Source organism: Schistocerca cancellata, chromosome 5 (genome assembly GCF_023864275.1).
Source record: "Schistocerca cancellata isolate TAMUIC-IGC-003103 chromosome 5, iqSchCanc2.1, whole genome shotgun sequence".
NCBI classification, from domain to species: Eukaryota; Metazoa; Arthropoda; class Insecta; order Orthoptera; family Acrididae; genus Schistocerca; species Schistocerca cancellata.
This window is the reverse complement of record NC_064630.1, coordinates 643,948,460-643,972,134: the sequence shown is the minus strand read 5'-3', so window position 1 is coordinate 643,972,134 and position 23,675 is coordinate 643,948,460. Positions and strand designations below refer to the sequence as shown.

Genomic DNA, 23,675 nt, shown 5'->3' with positions numbered 1-23,675 from the left:
ATAAATAAATTTCTGGGTCAATTTTTTTTTTTAACCCAGTATCTTACCACTACCGACTTCTCTCTAAATACAGCATTTCAATTCAGTTTCAGCGATGCTTGGTCCATTTGAGATGTGAAGCTTTATGTGCCATTGTGAGCAATGACCTTTGATGAGATTCCCGGGTCCTATTGGTTACGACATTCCGTTTCCTCACACAGTGGGTTGTGAGCATAGGCCGCCACAAGGGAAGGGAAGGGAGAGGGTAGACGGGACAGCGCCCCCTCCTGAAATCTGCAATACAGGCTTATTATTCATTAGAGAATTTTCAGATATTTTCGGAAGCGACTGGTTGAAATTCTACTAAATAGCAGACTTAGAACTGCCGTATGCAAAGGAAAAACTGCGGCTATAGCAAGTGCTACATAACTTGGGTTTAGGTGTCAGGCCGTTCATGGGAAATTACCTCGTTTTCTTGTCGCTGTGGCTTCTGCGGCAACGTTACTCTTATAACAATGTTGTCGAAATAGAGCCTCCAACTTCTGTATGTCACTTCCTCACACGGCCCTTATCGAGCTACAGAAAGAGACAGCTCGCATACACAGCACAGTATTAACACTGCTGGAGCTCACTTGCCCAACAACCGTTTCCCATAAGGACACTCTCTTCCCTAACTGCCTATCGATAATTATATGGTAGTTTAATATTTGTCGAGGACGAACAAGACCTATCAAGGCTTGCTGAGAATGCATTCAGTTTTACCCGACAGATGGAGTGTAGTAGACGCTAAGGAATGGTTGGACTGCATCTATCGACCATTACATCATTCGAAAGGAAGAACTACGTTTTTCTGCACTAGAAGAGATGAATGATGAAATTTGCAGATTGAAGATACGTGCTCTCCGGGAGTTGGTACCTACTCAAACTACAAGGAGGCCAAGACAGCGCAACGTCAAGTCATAGAATTACGAATAAAGTCTAGCTGCCATCGGAGCATGACAACGTGTCAAACTGGATACCTAAGGACTATGTTGGATCAGTTCCTGGATGATAAAAGTAGCTGTTGGCTGTTTTTTTAAAGTGTCCTGTAGTCATATCGTCGAATGCTCTCACTGAGCTACTCTTTACTCAAATAAATGTAGCTTTCAGAACACATGTTTTTCAACTTTTATTATATGCTACACCGAATCAACTTTTACTATGCTGAACAACGTTAAAAATTAGAAGGCATGAAACATCCATTAACACGTCAGATGTGAAGTTAAGGTAAAAAAAGGCTTCAGATGGCAGAAGAGTATATTTAAGTGACATTTTTTATTTGTGTTTGTTCAAAATCAACGGCATTTGCTTAAGGGGCCTGTTTTCTTTTCACTTTCGGATTTTCAATTTTCAGTGTAAACCCAATATTGTTGGTGAGTGAATGAAAACATTTTTGTGAAGTTTTCTAGTTTCAGTTCCTAACTAGACAGATACGCAGAATTTAGTGATATGAGAATGTCAATGCAGACCGTTACATCAAAAAGGCGGAATACATTTTCACAGACTAGTAAAGATACTCAAATAGGGGAGAGCGGGGCAAAGTGGCCATTAGGGTCCTGGAAGGTATGTGGTGCCGACATCGCGCGGGAAACGCCCCGTCACGCCGTGAAGCCTGACATGTTTGCTGTGCCATTCCTCGCACTTATAATAATTACTGTGGATTTTAGTTTTCTTGATGTAAGATTAGCGGTCTTTCTTGCATTTATTATTGAGAGAGAACGTTACTTACGTCTTTTTAATTAAATTGTGTTGAAAGTGTCGTATCTTAATTCCATAATCCTACTTTAGTTACTGAAAGTTAGGTCAAGCCATTAGAGGGTACACAGAAGTATGAAAATAATCTACTTCCGAAATATTGACTGGATAAGTATTGAAAGTGTCAGATACAATAAGTTTTATATATTTTCTGTAAATTTTGTCAAAAATGGTGGTTTTAGAATATTGCCCATTCTTGAAAAAATTTATTCGGACGCCCATGGCTGTGAGAGATACACTGAGGTGGATTGGGATAGCGATTTATACATAAACAGATGGTGGTACTATCGTGCACAAAAGGTGTAAAAAGGGCAGTGCATTGGCTGAATAAAACATAAAAATGTCTCAAGCAGCGGGGACTCGAAATGAAAATAATTTTTAAAAAATTAAAAAAATAAAAGATTAAAAATCGATTTGTCATTGTTCTCAGATGAGTCATGTAAAAAGGTTTCCGATGTGATTATGCCCACACGAAGGTAGTTAACAGACTCTGAACGCCGAATGGTAGTGGGAGCTAGACGTTTGAAACATTCCATTTCAGAAATCGTTAGGGAATTCAATTCCACAGTGTCAAGAGTGTGCAGAGGATACCAAATTTCAGGCATTACCTTTCGCTATGGACAATGCAGTGGTCGACGGCCTTTACTTAACTACCGAGAGCATCGGCGTTTGCGTAGTGTTGTCAGTATTAACTGACAGGCAACACTGCAAGAAATAACCACAGAAATCAATGTGGGACGTACGACGAACGTGTCCATTAGGACAATGCGGTGGAATTTGGCATTAATGGGCTAAGGCAGCAAACGACCGATTCGAGTGCTTTTGCTAACAGCACATCGCCTGCAGCACCTCTATTGGGCTTTTGACTATATCGGTTGGACCCCATACGACTGAAAAACTGTGAACTGGTCAGATAAGTCCCGATTTCAGTTAGTAAGAGTTGTTGGTAAGTTTCGAGTGTAGCGCAGACACCACGAAGCCATGACCAAAGTTGCCAATAAGGCACTGTGCAAGATGGTGATGACTCCATAACGGTGTGGGCTAGGTCCTCTGGCCGAATTGAATCGAACATTGACTGGCAGTGGTTATGTCTGGCTGCTTGGAGACCATTTGCAGCCATTCGTGGACTTCTTGTTCCCAAACAACAACGAAATTTTTTTGAATGACAATGCGAAATGTCAACAGGCCACAGCTGTTCGCGATTGGTTTGAAGAATATTCTGAACAGTTCGAGCGAAGGATTTGGCCTCCCAGATCGTCCAACACGAACCCAATTTAACACTTGTGAGACGTAAGCGAGACGTCAGTGTATGTACAAAATTCGGCACTAGCAATGCCTCCACAGTTATGGATGGGTGTAGAGGCAGCCTGGCTCAATATTTCTGCAGGGGGCTTCCAACGATTGTTCAGTCCATGCCACGTCGAGTTGCTACGCAGGACAAAAGGAGATCCGACACGATTTCAGGAGACATCTCGTGACTTTTTTCATCTCAGCGTATATCATTTCTTTTAGGGACGTTGGGCAGTCCGCGCTGTTACACCAACAAATTGGGCAACTTTATTCACGGTGTGGCAGAGGGCACATTCAAACGCGGTAGCTCCTTTCTGCTGTACTGTCTCCTCGTCGACCTTTCTTACTGCTCTGATTCCGCACAACGCAGAGGCACATACACCCCACGCTGCAGGGCTCCTTTAACCCTTTCGTGAGCCGTGGGAAACATGCTTCCCACTACAATGAACTCGCTCCTAGTCCCGTGGGATTCACAGTTCCCACCTCTGTACGGTGCTACTACCTAGTGAACAGTATAGGGTACTGCTTCCAATAGGAAGTTCCCGCCGTTTTTGCTGTACCTTTGCACAGAGGCATTGTATAGCTGATTGTCGCTCTGTAGGGGAGCCTTTCAGTGCTGTTTGCGTGACATTTTGTGATTTTTTCCTCAAAGCTATAGTATCAGGTAAATACTTTCGATTTACCCAAATTTATGAAGGAAAACGTAAAATTGGAACGGGGAGAATTCCAGTTTGAAACAAAAGGAGCTATTTCTGCAGTAAAATGGATGGATAACCGTCCAGTCACTTTCCTGTCCTCAATTCATGACTCATGAGAAACAGCAACAGTGAAAAGGAAAAACAAGGATGGTACTAGTACAGAGATTTCTTGTCCTGAAGTTGTGGCAGAATACAACAAAATAACGGGTGGTGTCGATAAATTTGATCAGTTATGAGAAAGGTATGCTATTGGCAGCCGTTCTGTAAAATGGTGGCACAGAATATTTTATTTCCTGGTGGACGTTTCTGCAGTGAACAGTTTTATCCTGTGGAAAATTAGTAAAAGAGAAAGTGGACAGCATGATCAGCTCCATCTAGCCACACAATTGATCGCTGGCTTCTCATCCCAAAAAAGGCGTGGACAAAAACCTGTCTTTCTGGCAAAAAGGGGTAAAGTACCTGAAGATTTTCGTCTTTTGGCTGTAGGGGAGCATCGACCCATTTTAGGAGAAACCTACTGGACGTGCCGTCATGTAGTACCAATGCTGCGGAAAAGAGCACTCGCTGTGTTTGTACATATTGTCAAATACCACTTTGCATAGGCCAATGTTACAGAAAATTTCATGGCAAGTAATTGTGAACAACCATTGTAACAAGAGAAGTAAATCTATCAAATAAATATGACACATATTGAAAAAGTTGTTTTTGTCATTTAACTCCAAGGAAGGGCAGTGGGAGGAATACTTCCCACCTTGTTGTGTGACCTCACTTTCACAGTTGGAGCAAATTTGATATTCTGTATGATAAATATACCTATCTATTAACTACTATCTGCTCTCCATTCATTAAAAAAACTGCTCAATAATTTTGCCCACAAAAGGGTTAGTAGGTAGTACCACATCTACAGCTACTACAGAGCGCCATAGTAACTAATGGCGTCTTTTAAGGAAGCGACTAGTATTTTGTCTGAAATAGTGCGTCGTCACTGTTTCTGCAGCCTTCATCCTTTCTCTTATTTTTGGCGCTGTACCCCGGCTTTGACACGAGGAAGAGCACCGTCAGGAGGCCGGCAGAGAAGGGAAGTCCCCTCCGCGCTGACGTATGCCGCTTGTTTTGTTTGTGCAGTGCGAATCGGCGGGAACTGCGCACCTACTCCCCACCACCTGATCGGCGGGAGGGCAAGTGGCGGGCGCTTGCTGGACTGTTTCCGGTGAGATTCTGGCGTCAGTCGCAAAGATGCGCATCTCCGAGACGGTAAGGGGGCAAGATAAACATGCAGAGACCGCGCTAGCCGAAGAGGGGCAGGAGGATAATGGCAAGTACACACAGCAGTTTATAGGCAGCCACATTTTGCAAGCGTTACAGGCCGCATTTACACCGGAACGAAAAGAGGTGAACGAGCGCTCGTAGATAAACGCCAGTGTTCAAATTCGCTTGCACCACGTGATTGTAATTAAAATGCAGCTACTCACAGAGGTCCAGTGTGGGCTACAACTATCGCAAGGCAGCGAAACTCAGCAGATATTCTAATGCATTAATGTGGAACCGATTTACGCAGGGAAAAAAATAGTTCCAATTTTGGTCACCATGTGCAAATCTGGCGCTGAATGCAAGAAAGACATTGAAATACTTCGATATGTAATGGATTAGGGACCGGGACGTGGGCAGAAAAGGTTAAACAAGTGAGAAAGGCATAACGTTGATTTTGTTACTAACCGCCGTTTACACAATTCGTTCAATATGAACACAGGAGACGTAGGCTAGATGCTGTACAGCGCTAGATTTGTACCTGGTAGCTAAAATTGCAACTAATTTTTTTCCAGTGTAAATCGGTCCCGCATTATCGCATTAGCATATTTACCATGTTTCACTGTCATACGATAATTACAGCTCACAGTGGAACCCCGTGAGTTGCTGCACTGTAGTTATAACCATCCGGTAGCTGTAACAAGCACAGATACAAGGCCGTGTCCAATGGGGTTCACAGTTTCTTATTGTCCCTTCCTCCTTTCACCCCCTCCCCTCCAAAATATAATTGGCTGTCATTGGCACTTGTATTGTGCCACATTTGCATAGGATAGAATAATAACAACAATAAGATATATAAAATATTTTAATATGATAATTTCTTTAGATAATGTATAATACATTGCTTTAGCGTGAAGTACAAGAATAATAATTCACAGTATTTAAAATCAATATGTGCACTCATCAGTAAAACTGGTTCACTTACGAGGAACTTCGCTTGGCGAAAGACGAGTCAAAACAAACGAACACGTATCTCAGCTTATCCTTAGGTGTCGACCGTTTCTAAGAGAACGATCGTCAAAGTTTTCGACGTTCTTTAAGCAGTCGCACTGGTCGCGCAGTTTTTTTAAATATTCATATTCTTGTATTTCATTCCTATAGCAATTCTTAATCCTTATATTATATTCTTATGTTTATTCTCCAGAAGGATGTTCTGCTTTCCCTTGGATTATAACGACCGTAGAAACATTCGAAATGTAGGAATTCCGACCACTATGAGCATCGCAGGAAGGCACGTTTGCACAGAGACATTTCTTCGTATAAATGCCACTCGGGAAAGAAACGGCGTTAACATTGCCGAAGATTTCACGCGTTTGCAATAATTTCGCGTTAGACAATGCACAACAGATCACTTCTGCGAAACTGGCACATGCTATGGATTACGAATGAAGTTGCACCAGAGGAATTTCACCGACAACAATTACAAATAATTTTTCCATCCATTTATTGGCTTTTTGCTTTTTTTATTCATGCATCAGACACACAATTAGTAGACGAATTCGGACAACATTATTTCAACATACATTGGAATACATTCATGTAGTAATGTACGGACTTGAGTAGGTAAAAGAAAAACAAAAATAAAAATAAGAATCGGGTTTCAAATACGAGGGGCGAAAGTGTGAAGCCGCGACTCTAGGCACTGAGCCACCGCTTCTTCTGTCTCGTCGGTAAAAGGCACATAAAGTGTGTCGAGAACTTCGACAGTCACTTTTTCAGAACGGTCGAGTATCGACAGATAGCCCGAGACGCGTCAGCTTATTTTGACCCCTCTTCCACTGAGCGAAGTTTCTGGGAAATCGAGTTATAGTAAACGCTGTGTTTTCCTCGTTAGTACTGCAATGGTGAACAATGTCTGCAGACTATGACCTTGCGAGAGTGTAAATGAGGAAACTGTTTCTCCTTTCAGTCGTTTTAATCTACGGTTCGTTTTCCTCAGTGGAGGGCCTTTCCCTTCCTCTCCTTATCCGAGTTTTTCCGGCGTTTACGGTAGACTATCATCGATAACAAAAGCAGTTCATGCGCAAAATAACACGAAGTTTTCCAGGCTGCGAGCGCCGATGCGAATCTATCGCGAACTTGGTTTGATGGTTCACTGAAAGACCCCATAGCTAGCGGAACACGAAGGAGTATATGCGAATGCGGACCGAACCAGGTCGAATAATGTTTGCTTGCGCTTGTTTACTGTTTGCTCCAGAAGGACTGCTCGTTCCTTGCAGATCGCTCGACTACGAGTATGGTCGCTCCGGTGCAAATCGGTTTTCACGTGTACAAGGCCGCAGAAAGAGAAGTATTTTTGACATGTAAACGTATGAGTATTCGCTGCTACTATTTTTTCTCATTTCTGGCAGCACGAACGCGTCTTTCCACATACGTGTCCATCGTTTCAACCCGCCATAATCTTAATCTCTGGGTATGAAGGGAATGTCAAAAAATGGTTCAAATGGCTCTGAGCACTATGGGACTTAACTACTGAGGTCATCAGTCCCCTAGAACTTAGAACTACTTAAACCTAACTAACCTAAGGACATCACACACATCCATGCCCGAGGCAGGATTCGAACCTGCGACCGTAGCGGTCACGCGGTTCCAAACTGACGCGCTTAGAACCGCACGGCCACACAGGCCGGCCGAAGGGAATGTCCTGACCGACTGATTCATCACCGCCTAGCACAAACCGCTGTAAGACACAAACTTGAAATTTGGAGACGGTGTGTAGATGTACCGTAGGCGTCGCTTAAAAAGGGATTTTACGAAATTCCAACCCTAAAGGGGTGAAATAGGGGATGAAGGTTTATTTTTGGAACATGTCGCTGTTAAGGCAATTTTAAAGCTAGACATACGAAAATTGGTATTTGATTTCTCGGTCAGAAATAAAGAAACACTTGGTTCAACACTTTTGGAAATTTAACCCTATGGGGATAAAATAGTGGCAGATTTTTTGAAAATATATCATTATTAAAAAAAACTGCTAAAGTATTTTTAAAGCTACATCTACGAACATTGGCATTTGACTTCTCGGTTACAAACAAACAAAAATGCATGTTTCAGTGTTTTTGGAAATTGAACCCCTAAGAGGGTGAAATTGGGGATGAAATTGTTTATGAAAATGTTTTATTATGAAAGCATTTTTAAAGCTGAATTTACGAAAATTTAAATTTGGCTTCTCTAGTTAGAAATTTAAAAAGGTACGTTTTCACTATTTTTGGTCAGAAATACTTTCGGAAAGGACCATGCTTGTATGACCTTAATTAGCATGAAAAGCTTAGAAGGAGTTGCGAACAAAATAAAAATTCTATTAATAAAAGAAATCTCTGCAGGCCGTACAGTCTACACCAGAGACTCTCCTGGCGCTAAACTAGTAAAGGTATATATTTGAAAATCATGGTTCACTACCACCGGCTGCTACGAAAACTCTTAGTGTTGCTCAATGTAGATTGTTTCAAATAATCACCGCAAGAAGTTTTTCTAGTCACAGAACCTACACAGTGTCATAAAACGAAATGGACTTCAGAAGTTACATTAAATTTAAACACAAACATATGTATTAAGTTCTCACGTTCTGTATTTTTGACGTTATGTAGCGTGAGATGAAACATGATGTTTGTTTCCGCTCATATACCGAAATCGGGAAACGTACTCTGCTGGTGATGATGTTTAACAGTCGAAACTGATAGAAGTAGTAAAAATTTTCATAGTAGATAATGGCGGTACAAGACGATTTTTGATAAATATCGCAAGCGGTGTGTCACCAAATGCTGTAAATACTGGAAAAGAATCAAGAATACAACACTGCAAAACGACCAAGTCCATGGGCAATGCAATCAGATGAGTTCATTAAATTTCTATCCATTTTTTTGTGATTACCTACTTACTGGTCGGCGCTACAGTCCTCGTAGAACATTGGTTTCCATTGGCACCTGCCTCCGTTCTTCTTTGTCCACCGCATTCCTTCTACAGTTCCTGGCTCTCAGCGCTTTGAGGTCTTCCTCTATACCTTCAAGCCACCTTTTCCTGTGCCTTCCTCTCCCTTAAGGCTATTCTATAAACGCTTTCTTAATACTTCCAGTTTCTGGCATTCTTTGTACATGTCCGGTCACCTTATTCTTCCTTCCATGATATCCACCATGATATTCATGTGTCCATGAATGTCTGTAGTTCTGTGTTTGTCCTTGTTTTCCCCCTTTCATCCTCTCGCACCGCCACAAATATCTTTCTCAAAATCTTCCTTTTTCCCTTTCAATTGTGCGCAGCTCGTGGTCTTGCGGTAGTGTTCCCGCTTCCCGTGCACGGGGTTCCGGGTTCGATTCCCGCCGGGGTCAGGGAATTTTCCTGCCTCGAGATGACTGGGTGTTGTTGTGTCGTCTTTATCATCATCATTCATCCCCGTTACGGTCGGAGGAAGGCAAGTGCAAACCACCTCCGGTAGGACCTTGCCTAGTACGGCGGTGCGGGTCTCCCGCATCGACCCCTACACTCCTCGGAGTATGAAACCTCATCATCATCATCCTTTTCAATAACCAGCCTTCCTCCTTTGTGATCATCACCCAGCCTTCCGATCTATACATTACTATAGTTCTTAATTTAGTAAAATATAATTGGACTTTTTGTATTCCTACTAACATTTCTGGACTTGAATAATTTCTCCAAGGTACAATAACGTCGGATTTCACTTGTTAGCCTTTCTTGGTTTTGTGCTGCTGTTCTGAAGCGCCAAAGAAACTGGTATCGGCACGCATATTCGCTACAGAGATATGTAAACAGCAGAATACGGCGCTGCGTTCGGCAACGCCTATATAAGACAACAAGTGTCTGGCGCAGTTGTTCGATCGGTTACTGCTGCTACAATGGCCCGTTATCAAGATTTAAGCTAGTTTGAACGTGGCGCTGTAATCGGCGCACGAGCGGTGGGACGCAGCATCTCCGAGGGAGCGATGAAGTGGGGATTTTCACGTACGACCATTTCAAGAGTGTACCATGAATATTAGGAATCCGGTAAAACCTCAAATCTCCAACATTGCTGCGGCCGGAAAAGATCATGCAAGAACGGGACCAACGACGATTCAAGACAACCGTTCTACGTGACAAAAGTGCAACCCCTACGCAAATTGCTGCAGATTTCAATGCTGGGCCACCAACAAGTGACAGCGTGCGAATCATTCAACGAAACATCATCGATATGGGCTTTCGGAGCCGAAGGTCCACTCGTGTACCCTTGATGACTGCACGACACAAACCTGTACACCTCGCCTGGCCCGTCAACACCGACAGTGGACTGTTGATGACTGGCAACATGTTGCCTGGTCAGACAAGCCTCATTTCAAATTGTATCGAGCGGATGGACGTGTACGGCGTATGGAGACAAACTCGTCAGTCCATGCACCCTGCATGTCAGCAGGAGACTGTTCAAGCTGGTGGAGGCTCTGTAATGGAGTGGGGCGCGTGCAGTTGACAGGTGACACATAACGTAAGCATCTTGTCTGATCACCTGCATCCATTCACTTCCACTGTGCATTCCGACGGCCATGGGCAATTCCACCAGGACAATGCGACACCCACACGTCTAGAATTGCTGCAGAGTGCTGCAGGAACACTGTTCTGACTTTAAACACTTCTGCTGACCACCGAACTCCCCAGAAATGAACATTATTGGGCATATCAGGAATGCCTTGTAACGCACTGTTCAGAAGAGATCTCCACCCCCTCGTACTATTACGGATTTATGAACAGTCCTGCAGGATTCATGGTGTCAATTCCCTCCAGCACTACTTCTGACACGTCGAGTCCATGCTACGTCGTGTTGCGGCACTTCTGCGTGCTCGCGGAGGCCCTACACGATATTAGGCAGGTGCACCGGTTTTTTTTTTTTTTTTTTTTGCTCTTAAGTGTATTATCTTCTGCTATTATTGAGCCTAAGTATTTAAACTTCTCCATTTATTTTTATGGAAGCCTCTCCGCCTCACTAGGATCTCGCATCATCATACACTTTGCTGTCCCTGTATTAACTTCCAGTCCTAATTTCCACGCTGCTCCTTCCAGTGCAGCATAATTATTCTTCCAAGCCCTGATATTCCTTGCGATTAATGCCATGTCATCAGCGTATGCCACCACCTGGACCTGCCGTTTAAATATTGTTCCAACTAGGTTTGTTGGTATTTGCCGAATTAGCTTCTCAAGTGCTAAGTTAAAAGTAACGCAGAGATCACACCTCCTCGGCACAGCTTCCTCCGCACATGGAACTCTCCTGACAACTCTTGCTCTATACTGTTCTTGAAAACTGTTGCTTTCATTGTCATTTCGGCCAACCTCACTAATTTTAGCGGAGAATCTTATTTCTGTCTAGGCTGTCATACGCTAGTTTAAAATCAACGTAAAACGAACGCAGTTACTTGTCATAGTCATGAAAATTCTGTAGTACTTGTCTCAATAAAAACATCTGGTCCATTGTGGATCTGTGCCTCCTAAATCCACTCTGATAATCCCCCCAGTACCGTTTCCACCCGGAATTCTAGCCAACTGACTAAAATCTTATTTAACACTTTTTACGTTTTGCCTAAGAGATCAGTCCCGCGGTAATTGTTGCACTCTTCAAACCCGCGTACAACCATCGAGATTTAGGTTTTCCGTAATTTCCCTAAGTCGATCCAGGCAAATGCTGGGATGGTTCCTCTGAAAGTACACGACCGATTTCCTTTCCCATCCTTGATACAATCCGAGCTTGTGACCCGTCTCTAATGACCTCGATGTCGATGGAGCGTTAAACCCAGTCTTCCTTCCTTCCTTCACTGCTGCATTCTGCCTTATCACCATAGTTGTGTAAAGGGGAGTTATTTCCACGGTCCAATTCTTAGGCATTTCTTTCTTTATCCATATTTCCTTTATTAATTCACTGACAGCCATCTTCTTTCCACCAAATTTTAATAATTCGGCCTTTATGCTGTCTTCTCCTGCTTTATTATTCTTGAAGTTTATAAATTCATTCTTCACTTCCTAAGTTTGGTGATTCGACTTCCTGCTTATCTGTTTGTGAACCTAATCCAAAATTCTAAATTAAGTTCCCTCTCTTCCGCATTCAAGGTTTCCTTCTGTCCTCTCCCCCATTCCCATCAAATAACTCTGCAAAATACTCTTGCAGTCTTTCCAAGCTTTGCTTTTATCTCCAATTAGGTTTCCATCTTTGTCTGTGTAGAAGACTGTTCTTGGTTGGCGTCCTCTCTTCATTTCTCTAGAGTGTAGATCTTTCACAGAACTTTCGTTTCTCCTTATTACTCCCCATTTTGTCCAACTGCGCTGTCTTCCTCCTTCAATATTGCCGTTTCATCACTATTTATAACTTATCTGCTGTTTTCCTCGTCTCTCTATAGTTTTTGATGCTAGTCTTGTTTTACTTTGCAGCATTCTTTGTCTCACTTCATTCTCTCTGGATTACCAGTAAGCATTGCTCGTCGAACCATTTCACTTTTCCTTATTATTCTGCCTCCCCAGTGATTCTTCCATGGTTACAATGATAACTGTTTCCAGTTGTGGGGTCCTGCCCACTCGCCTCGTATATGGTGCCTAAAGGATGCTGCGTTCTCGGAACGCTATACAACAATTCAAGCAAAACACATTAATAGTTTTTATTACAACTAAGAAGATTGACAATACTTAGCTTTGAATTTACAACGCTGTCGCAAGCGATGGGCGACATGCAATTAAGTCAGAGTCCTTTGCTATATACAGAGTACTTGTAAGTGTGTCACACAGTTTGTGTATCACTAATAACGGCTATCCTAGTGCACTCTTCTAGGGCTGGCTTAGTACTGTCTTCTAGTACTATGCTAATACTGTGCTAGTCTCCGAGTCCCGGTCTGGTACTGTCCGGCCGAGACTTTTTTTTTTCCTTAATATGGGAGGTAGCTCACGGTCTTACTGTGTTGATGGATGGTAAAACTGTTCCATTCGACAATGATGTGGTTCCAAACACATCGCTGAAGTGCACTTTGAGTGTGTGGCGGCGGCACTTGAAGTCCCATACCACCGTCCGACGGTGGAAGTTCAGGTTGCAGGCAAGAGGTAACATACACTACTGGCCACTAAAATTGCTACACCAAGAAGAAATACAGATGATAAACGGGTATTCATTGGACAAATATACTATACTAGAACTGGCATGTGATTACATTTTCACGCAATTTGGGTGCATAGATCCTGAGAAACCAGTACCCATAACAACCACCTCTGGCCGTAATAATGGCCTTGATACGCCTGGGCATTGAGTCAAACAGAGCTTGGATGGCGTGTACAGGTACAGCTGCCCATGCAGCTTCAACACGAGACCACAGTTCATCAAGAGTAGTGACTGGCGTATTGTGACGAGCCAGTTGCTCGGCCACCATTGACCAGACGTTTTGAGTTGGTGAGAGATCTGGAGAATGTGCTGGCCTGGGCAGCAGTCGAACATTTTCTGTATCCAGAAAGGCCCGTACAGGACCTGCAACATGCGGTCGTGCATTATGCTGCTGAAATGTAGGGTTTCGCAGGGATCGAATGAAGTGTAGAACCACGGGACCTAACACATCTGAAATGTAACGTCCACTGTTCAAAGTGCCGTCAGTGCGAACAAGAGGTGACCGAGACGTGTAACCAATGGCACCCCATACCATCACGCCGGGTGACGAATACAAGATTCCAATGTGTGTTCACCGCGATGTCGCCAAACACGGATGCGACCATCATGATGCTGTAAACAGAACCTGGATTCATCCGAAAAAATGACGTTTAGCCATTCGTGCACCCAGGTTCGTCGTTGAGTACACCATCGCAGGCGCTCCTGTCTGTGATGCAGCGTCAAGGGTAACCGCAGCCATGGTCTCCGAGCTGATAATCCACGCTGCTGCAAACGTCTTCGAACTGTTCGTGCAGATGGTTGTTATCTTGCAAACGTCCCCATCCGTTGACTCAGGGATCGTGACATGGCTGCACGATCCGTTACTGCACGATGTCGACTGCTAGTGATACGAGGCCGTTGGGATCCAGCACGGCGTTCCGTATTACCCTTCTGAAACCACCGATTCCATATTCTGCTAACAGTCATTGGATCTCGATCAACGCGAGCAGCAATGTCGCGATACGATAAAGCGCAATCGCGATAGGCTACAATCCGACCTTTATCAAAGTCGGAAACGTGATGGTACGCATTTCTCCTCGTTTCACGAGGCATCGCAACAGCGTTTCACCAGGCAACGCCGGTCAACTGCTGTTTGTATATGAGAAATCGGTTGGAAACTTTCCTCATGACAGCACGCTTTAGGTGTCGCCACCGGCGCCAACCTTGTGTGAATGCTCTGAAAAGCTAATCATTTTCATATCACAGCATTTTCTTTCTGTCGGTTAAATTTCTCGTCTGTAGCACGTCATCTTCGTGGTATAGCAATTTTAATGGCCAGAACTACGAACAACATCAGGTAGCAAAATTGGTGGTTTACGACGATCGACGCCCACCGAGTGTTCAATTTAATACTAGCGCTTCATGAGTGGCCGTAAGATAGCTATCGTTAACTATGGTCGGAATCTGAGTCCTCAAGGATGATTAGAGGAAGAGAGTGCCAGTGCCGGGGAGTTGTGGTGGCAGTGGTTTGTACGCCAGCGACCGTGTGGCGAAGGGTTTCTACTTTGGCATAGAGACGCCGCGCCTTCTCTCGCATGGACGTCTTGAGAGTGGCCATCTCCGTTTCCTCGTGAGGGGAGGGGCATGCAAATTCCACCAGAGCACCTTATTCTGCAGGTGCTGGAGGGGCTGCATCTGGGAGGCACTAATCGTAGGCCACGCAGTGGAGCCATAGTTGAGGGAAGGGTGGACAGCCATCCGATACAGCCGGAGCTTGGTGTAGAGGTTCGATTCCCTGCCGGTGAACATTGGGTACAATACCTTTATCGGTTTCAGTCTTTTTTGGGTTACATATTCTGCGTGGCGATGGAAGAGCAGTTGGCCGAGGCTGGCAGGAGCGGCGCTTATATTCTCTTCGGCTAGAGGGCGCTCCTGTCGTGTTGCGATCCTTGTCAGAAGGCAATTGGCTGATGTCGTCTCGCAGCCTTCTTTGCTCTTACATTCCTCCTCTTCGTGTCGTCGCTTATCGTTACGCCGGAGCACCAGTATCCCTCACTTAGTTTCCATATCCATGTGCTCTTTCTTGTCTTGATAATCTCTTCTAATTTCTTCTTGCATTCTTCCTGCTTTTCTTTAATTTGGAGTCTTTCTATATTGTGTTTCACTTTCCTCCTACTCTTTTTGATTCTTACTATACCTGTCTTCTGCCGACATCTAATCCTCACTAACTAATGATCTGTGTCTCCATCTACCCCCTACAGCCGCTAACTTCCATAATTACTGATGTGTGCCGTTTATCTATAATCATATGTAGCATAGTCTGTCTGGTTTCTCGTAACTCCCTCTGGCGATGCCCACATGCACTTCGTATTATCTTTCCTTGGACGCCATGAGCTTTTTATTACTTACTTTCCACTGGCAAAGTGTATCAGACTTAGTCAGACTCCACGTAGACAGTTCCTTCCTGTTATGTTTCCGTACACTTCTTTCTCTATTTTTGCATTCAGATCCCCAAGGATAGTTTTTTTTTCATTTTCATTTCCTTCTCCATTTCGAAGTAAACTGCATCCTTGTCATCTTCATCTGATTCCTCCGTAGGAGCATAGGCAAACATCATCGTGATATTGAAGCCCCGTGTCCCAGCTCTCAAAGGACTTACAACTTGTATCTGATTGCTTTGAAACTAATTATTTTTATCTTCTTTTAGCTATGTATAAGAAAGCCAGTACCATGATGACCCGTACCTCCATTCACTATACATCAATATATGTTTCCCCTCCACTATACATCAATATACAGGGTGGTCCATTGATCGTGACTGGGCCAAATATCTCACGAAATAAGCGTCAAAAGAAAATACTACAAAGAACGAAACTCGTCTAGCTTGAAGGGGGAAACCAGATGACGCTATGGTTGGCCCGCTAGATGGAGCTGCCATAGGTCAAATGGATATCAACTGCGTTTTTTAAAATAGCAACCCCCATTTTTTTATTACATATTCGTGTAGTAAGTAAAGAAATATGAATGTTTTAGTTGAACCACTTCTTTCGCTTTGTGATAGATGGCGCTGTAATAGTCACAAACATACGGCTCACAACTTTAGACGAACAGTTGGTAACAGGTAGGTTTTCAAATTAAAATACAGAACGTAAGTACATTTGAACATTTTATTTCGGTTGTTCCAATGTCATACATATACCTTTGTGAACTTACCATTTCTGAGAACGTATGCTGTTACAGCGTAATTACCTGTAAGTACCACATTAATGCAATAACTGCTCAAAATGATTTCCGGCAACCTCAATGCATTTGGCAATACGTGTATCGACATTCCTCTCAACAGCGAGTAGTTCGCCTTCCGTAATGTTCGCACACGCATTGACAACGCGCTGACGCATGTTGTCAGGCGTTATCGGTGGATCACGGTAGCAAATATCCTTCAACTTTCCCGACAGAAAGAAATCCGGGGACGTCATATCCGGTGAACGTGCGGGCCATGGTATGGTGCTTCGACAACCAATCCCCCCTGTCATTAAATACGCTATTCAATATCGCTTCGACCGCACGCGAGCTATGTGCCGGACATCCGTCATGTTGGAAGTACATCGCCATTCTGTCATGGAATGAAACATCTTGCAGTAACATCGATAGAACATTACGTAGGAAATCAGCATACATTGCACCATTTAGATTGCCATCGATAAAATGGGGGCCAATTATCCTTCCTCCCATAATGCCGCACGATACATTAACCCGTCAAGGTCGCTGATGTTCCACTTGTCGCAGCCATTGTGGATTTTCCGTTGCCCAATAGTGCATATTATGCCGGTTTGCGTTACCGCTGTTGGTGAATGACGCTTCGTCGCTAAATAGAACGCGTGCAAAAAATCTGTCACCGTCCCGTAATTTCTCTTGTGCCCAGTGGCAGAACTGCACACGACGTCAAAGTCGTCGCCATGCAATTCCTGGTGCATAGAAATATGGTACGGGTGCAATCGATGTTGATGTAGCATTCTCAACACCGACGTTTTTGAGATTCCCGATTCTCGCGCAATATGTCTGCTACTGATGTGCGGATTAGCCGCGACAGCAGCTAAAACCCCTACTACTTGGGCATCATCATTTGTTGCAGGTCGTGGTTGACGTTTCACATGTGGCTGAACACTTCCTGTTTCCCTAAATAACGTAACTATCCGGCGAACGGTCCGGACACTTGGATGATGTCGTCCAGGATACCGAGCAGCATACATAGCACACGCCCGTTGGGCATTTTGATCACAATAGCCATACATCAACACGATATCGACCTTTTCCGCAATTGGTAAACGGTTCATTTTAACACGGGTAATGTATCATGAAGCAAATACCGTCCGCACTGGCGCAATGTTACGTGATATCACGCACTTATACGTTTGTGACTATTACAGCGCCATCTATCACAAAGCGAAAAAAGTGGTCCAACTAAAACATTCATATTTCTTTACGTACTACACGAATATGTAATAAAAAATGGGGGTTCCTATTTAAAAAAAACGCAGTTGATATCCCGTTGACTTACGGCAGCGCCATCTAGCGGGCCAACCATAACGCCATCTGGTTCCCCCTTCAAGCTAGACAAGTTTGTAGTATTTTCGTTTGACGCTTATTTCGTGAGATATTTGGCCCAGTCGCTATCAATGGAGCACCCTGTATGTTTAGCTGTTGCAATCATTCCATGTCCTTTCGATAGAAGTCAGCTGTTTTCACTGTATACTTATACATTTCCTCTTTAATTTCTTGCAGTTTACCAGGCCTCCTAAATGTCCTCACATTCCAGGTGGCTATCATGATATCCATTTTCCTCCTGAGTAACCCCTTTCTTTGCTGTGTCACCATCATGTAATCTAGTTATTCTTCTGAGGTCGATATGTGGTATCCGAGGTGGGGTTGCTAGCCACACATCCAACCCCTAACTTGGAAGACCAGGATTTTCCGGCGGCCGCTGTGGCCGAGCCGTTCTAGGCGCTTCAGTCTGGAACCACGCGACCGCTACTGTCGCACGTTCCAATCATGCTTCGGGCATGGATGTGTGTGATGTCCTTAGGTAAGTTAGGTTTAAGCAGTTCCAAGTTCTAGGGGACTGATGACCTCAGATGTTAAGTCCCATAGTGTTCACAGCCATTTGAATCATTTCTGAACCAGGATTTTCCCTTGAGGTTTACTCCTCTAGCGAGAACCTCCACCCGTCCCTCCCGCCCTATGTGAGACACAGTTCGTCTGGCTCCTCTGTCGAGGCCTGTCCGACTTGGATGACCCTGCCAGCGGGTATGCTACTGTCGGTGTAGCCTTCGACTTCGCTGGAACACTCAAACCCTCCCGCCCGCCACTGATAGTATTTTCTATAAGGCTGTGTCCGTGGGAGGTAATTTTTCAATTGTTTCTGCAGAATGACGTTGTTGCTTCAACATATTTTTCTGAAAACTCGGCAGTGACGCAAGACACCTAACGCAAATGAAGGTCGGACGTTTGTTTTCCTACATTTGGCTTTAAACGTGGGTGACATTCATAACATGAAGGTTCAGGATGAGTCACAGCGTCTGTCTGTGTAGCAAGTTACTAGCAGAACAAGTATTCAGGAAAGAAAGAACATCTTTCCAGAAAAGTGTACGCGCGGAAACAGATATACACATGTACAGGGCGAGCCGAAATTCGCGCAAGAGGACGCCACAGAGTGATCCTTTCATACTATCAGGACAAAACGTCTCTAACAAAAATTCATGCCGTGCATATTAGGGGAGAAAAATAACGTCAGAGAAGACAATGTCGCATCACTGTAATCACATGTACAAGCATTTTGCTTGAATACTGTCTGTACAGCTCGGTTAGTACAGAGCGTGGAGTGTTGTTGGAATACTACAGTTCGAGAGTTCAATAATGGGTCTAGGTGTATTTTTTTTATTTTCTCTAAATATAATCCGCTCAGTTAAACGATAGATGACCTACAAGTACCGTTTTTCTTAACGTTGAACGTAGCAGTTACTTGCAGGCATGCCAGAAATATTTATGAATAACAATAATAATGTAAAAATAATTATCTGTCGTAGATTAGAAATAACTACAAAACATATCAATGTGAAGATGTGAGATATTCGTATTACATTCAGTAAGAGTAGACTGTTTTAATGTTTTAAATACACTATCAGTGACAGCATGTTTTTCACAGAACAGAGCAGAAGCTCAAATATACCTCCCCGTATCTCTAAACAGTTGGCGACTGGCTGGATCATGCTTCTCTAAATTCGTAGCAGAGCTGCATCCACAATTACGAGAGCAGCAGGAAAGCGTGCTTCCACTTCTTTGTCATTCAACCACGTACTAGACTAACCGTAACAGAATTTGCTAATTAGCTATGAAACAGGTTATTAGATCTGCCAGTAACGAAACTTCCTAAAGAAATGAAATCGACAGCAAATTAGTAAGCATGATATTTGGCACTAATCAACAGAACCAGCGGCACGAGAATACACTGGAAACTGTATTCTAATGTAGGGTGTATCAAAAAGGACGTTACAGCTTTGAAAATCCGCACAAACTTATTCATACGGCTCACAAACTTAGTCGTGGCGTCATCTTGAAGTGAAACAGATCACGTTTTCACACATACGGTACGCTATCACAGAATCGCTCCACCGCAACCACTAGTGGCAGTTGCAGGGAAGATGGGCCACTTTTACAGATACTGAGAGGGCTCGCTGTGTGTTTTGGTTTGAAGAGTCTAAGTCTGCGACAACTGTGCAGAGTTATTTTCGTACAGAGTGTGGTAAAGCTCTGTGAACAGTCCCACAAAATCGACCCTGTGTGCTTCCCGAGAGTTGGGCGTCCCGCATATGACTGCTTGCCGTGTTGCATCTCTAAACATACAAGTTTACTAACTAAAGTTTACGAACACTGACATGATTTCTCGCAAAAGCCACCGTACACGATCCAAAAATTTGACGTTTTTAGTATGTTTGCCAAATATTTGGCTACGGTTTTGTTTGAGTGTTTCTCAAAGGTACAGCGTGTATGACAGACATTTTGACTGATGGAAAATTTGGCAATATGGCGGACGTTGTTTGCGTCGATGTTTAGACACAAACGTTTACTGAAAACTAATTTCATTACAATTTATCTCACTGTGTTCCGAGTTTCCACAACTATGGAAAATAATAACAAAGATGCAAACAGGGGCGCTAGCTTTTGACGATCTATGTCGGTGCTCTAAATCACAGTTGACAAATTTTGAAATCTGACCCTCCTGAAAATCAAGTTCAGGATAAAGATAAACAGTTTTTTTACTAGGTTCTTTTTTCCACACTTGTTAATTAATACAAAGAAATAATCCACATAAATTGTTTATTTTCTCAAATCTTTGTGTATTTCCTAATTATCACTCGTAAAGAATGTGTTCCCACGAACAGTGGATCGTCAGATGAAAATGTTCGCCACAGTGTTACGAGGTTCAAGATTTTTGCTTCTTGTTTGTGGACATGCATGATAGCGTTGTCGTTCAGTTTCTCTTGCGTCATGGTGTTGCGCAGTAAGTTTTTAATCTGCTAAGGATGGAATGAGAACGTCCTGCTGTACATTTCGAAGTTCGTATGATTAAAGAGAACTATATTAATTTCATCACTTCTAGAATCAATACGCCGACGTGCATGTTTAAGAAAAAGAATCTCACTTCGTCTTCCGTACTTCCAACGAAATAATTTTTAGATTTGCACACATCTAATATCATATTTCTGTGCAATGTTAATTTTCATAACAGGTTTAGAAAATCGATCCTCGAAACACTGAATCACAACATTTAAAACCTCAAAATAAATTCTCCGGTGATAATCACGGGGGTAGGTAAAAGCATAGGGTAAAGCGCAGTCATCAAGTTTTCGAGAGATCTTTCGGACCTTTGGAGGTTTCGGGTCTTCGACGTCGAAATTTTTGTTCAATTCCAAACAAGAGCTCCACACTTTATAGAAACTTTCATCAGTTCAAGAGAACTTCGCAATACCTTGGACATTATTAATATTGTCCAGGACTTTTTGAGCTTTAGAGAGGGATTGTGCAGAAAAGCATTCAAAATTTCAACGGGCTCTAAAATTTTAATAAGAAGCGCACGGACGAAAATAAATTCGAAAGAACACAGAAAATTTAAGAAGCCTTTAGCTTTAGCATCGGTATCGGATTTATCGAGCCCGAGTTCCTCAAAGGACCAAATTAACTGTTAGTAATTCTGGAAAATAGGTTTCAGTGAACTTACCCTACAACTCCACCTGACAGGGCAAAAAGGCCGAAGAGATATAGGATGAATAAAACCAGAACCTTAAGGCATCTTGCAGATACTCAAATATTGCTGGCCGCTTGGGATGACCTGCGAACAGAACTGGTCATTTCTTTCATATTTGAGTCTCTCAAAAAAAATGGTTCAAATGGCTCTGAGCACTATGGAACTTAACATCTGAGGTCATCAGTCCCCTAGAACTTAGAACTACTTAAACCTAACTAACCTAAGGACATCACAAACATCCATGCCCGAGGCAGGATTCGAACCTGCGACCGTAGCGGTCTTGCGGTTCCAGACTGCAGCGCCTTTAACCGCACGGCCACTTCGGCCGGCGCCACAGTTCATCAAGAGAAGTGACTGGCGTATTGTGACGTGCCAGTTGCTTGGCCACTATTGACCAGACGCTTTCAGTTGGTGAGAGATCTCGAGAATCTGCTGGCCAGGGCAGCAGTCGAAAATTTTCTGTATCTAAAAAGGCCCGTACAGGACTTGCAACATGCGGTCGTGCATTATCCTGCTGAAATGTAGGGTTTCGTAGGGATCGAATGAAGGGTAGAGCCACGGGTCGTAACACATATGAAATGTAACGTCCACTGTTCAAAGTGCCGTCAATGCGAACAAGAAGTGACCGAGACGTGTAACCAATGGCACCCAATAGTATCACGCCGGGTGATACGCCAGTATGGCGATGACAAATTCACGCTTCCAATGTGCGTTCACTGCGATGTCGTCAAACACGGATGCGACGATCTGATGCTGTAAACAGAACCTGGATTCATCCGAAAAAATGACTTTTTCCCATTCGTGCATCCAGGTTCGTCGATGAGTACACCATCGCAGGCCCTCCTGTCTGTGATGCAGCGTCAAGGGTAACCGCAGCGATGGTCTCCGAGCTGATAGTCGATGCTGCTGCAAACGTCGTCGAACTGTTCGTGCAGATGGTTGTTGTCTTGCAAACGTTCCCATCTGTTGACTCAGGGATCGAGACGTGGCTGCACGATCCGTTACAGCCATGCGGATACGATGCCTGTCATCTCGACTGCCAGTCATACGAGGCCGTTGGGATCCAGCACGGCGTTCCGTATTACCCTCCTGAACCCACCGATTCCAAATTCTGCTAACAGTCATTGGATCTCGACCAACGCCAGCAGCAGTGTCGCGATACGATAAACCGCAATCGCGATAGTCTACATTCTGACCTTTATCAAAGTCGGAAACGTGATGGTACGCATTTCTCCTCCTTCCACGAGGCACCACAACAACGTTTCACGAGGCAACGCCGGTCAGCTGCTGTTTGTGTATGAGAAATCGGTTGGAAACTTTCCTCATGTCAGCACGTTGCAGGTGTCGCCACCGGCGCCAACCTTGTGTGAATGCTCTGAAAAGATAATCATTTGCATATCACAGCAACTTCTTCCTGTCGCTTAAATTTCGCGTCTGTAGCACGTTATCTTCGTGGTGTAGCAATTTTAATGGCCAGTTGTGTAGACTTGCAAAATTAAAAATTATTATTATCGATTGTGTGCAATGCAAATAGACTACAATAGATATCAGCAGATAGATCACCGGATCAGCATCAATGGGTCTGAGATATTGCCACCTTTTATACTGAAAACATACGTATACGTTAGGACCAGCTACTACAGAGAATAGTATGCCATAGCAGTTAATGGAAAAGAACTGACACTTTTTTTATGATCTTATGCAGGAATTCGACGTCGACGACCTGTGTGGGTGGCGGCGGTGATGCTGGCTGCCTCCGTCATCATCATCCTGGCCATCCTGGCAGGAGTGTTGTACTTCGCAGACTTCTCTTCAAGTAAGTTCCTAAGGCAGACAGAATGGTAAGTTAAAATACTTCGAGTTTTTAGTTCACTCTGCACTAATGACGTAATGTTCCTCTTTGGGACCAACGGTGTGTGATACTTGAACTACAGCTGATTGCCTTTGCCAGAGTGAATGCTAACATTGCACATCACTGTATCTTCATTGATGCCATACCCAAAGATCGATACATTTCATTTCAGTGCATTTAATTCATGTCACATACAGTCCGCCCCGATAGCTGAGTGGTCAGCGTGACGGATTGGCGTCCTATGGGCCGGGGCTCGATTCCCGGCTGGGTCGGAGATTTTCTCCGCTCAGGGACTGGGTGTTGTGTTGTCTTCATCATCATTTCATCCCCATCCGGCGCCCAGGTCGCCTAATGTGGCGTCAT

At 43.8% G+C, this 23,675-nt stretch overlaps 1 protein-coding gene across 1 annotated transcript in view; it reads left to right on the top strand.

Moving 5' to 3' along the window:
• Nucleotides 1-4,961: 4,961 nt before the first annotated feature.
• LOC126187807 (peptidoglycan recognition protein 1-like) overlaps nt 4,962-23,675 on the top strand; it is a 127,440-nt gene continuing 108,726 nt past the window's right edge. Inside the window, exons 1-2 of the mRNA XM_049929092.1 lie at nt 4,962-5,076; nt 23,166-23,276. Coding sequence (XP_049785049.1) covers nt 4,998-5,076; nt 23,166-23,276 — 190 coding nt within the window. The 5' untranslated portion in view covers nt 4,962-4,997. The remainder of the gene's footprint in view (nt 5,077-23,165; nt 23,277-23,675) is intronic.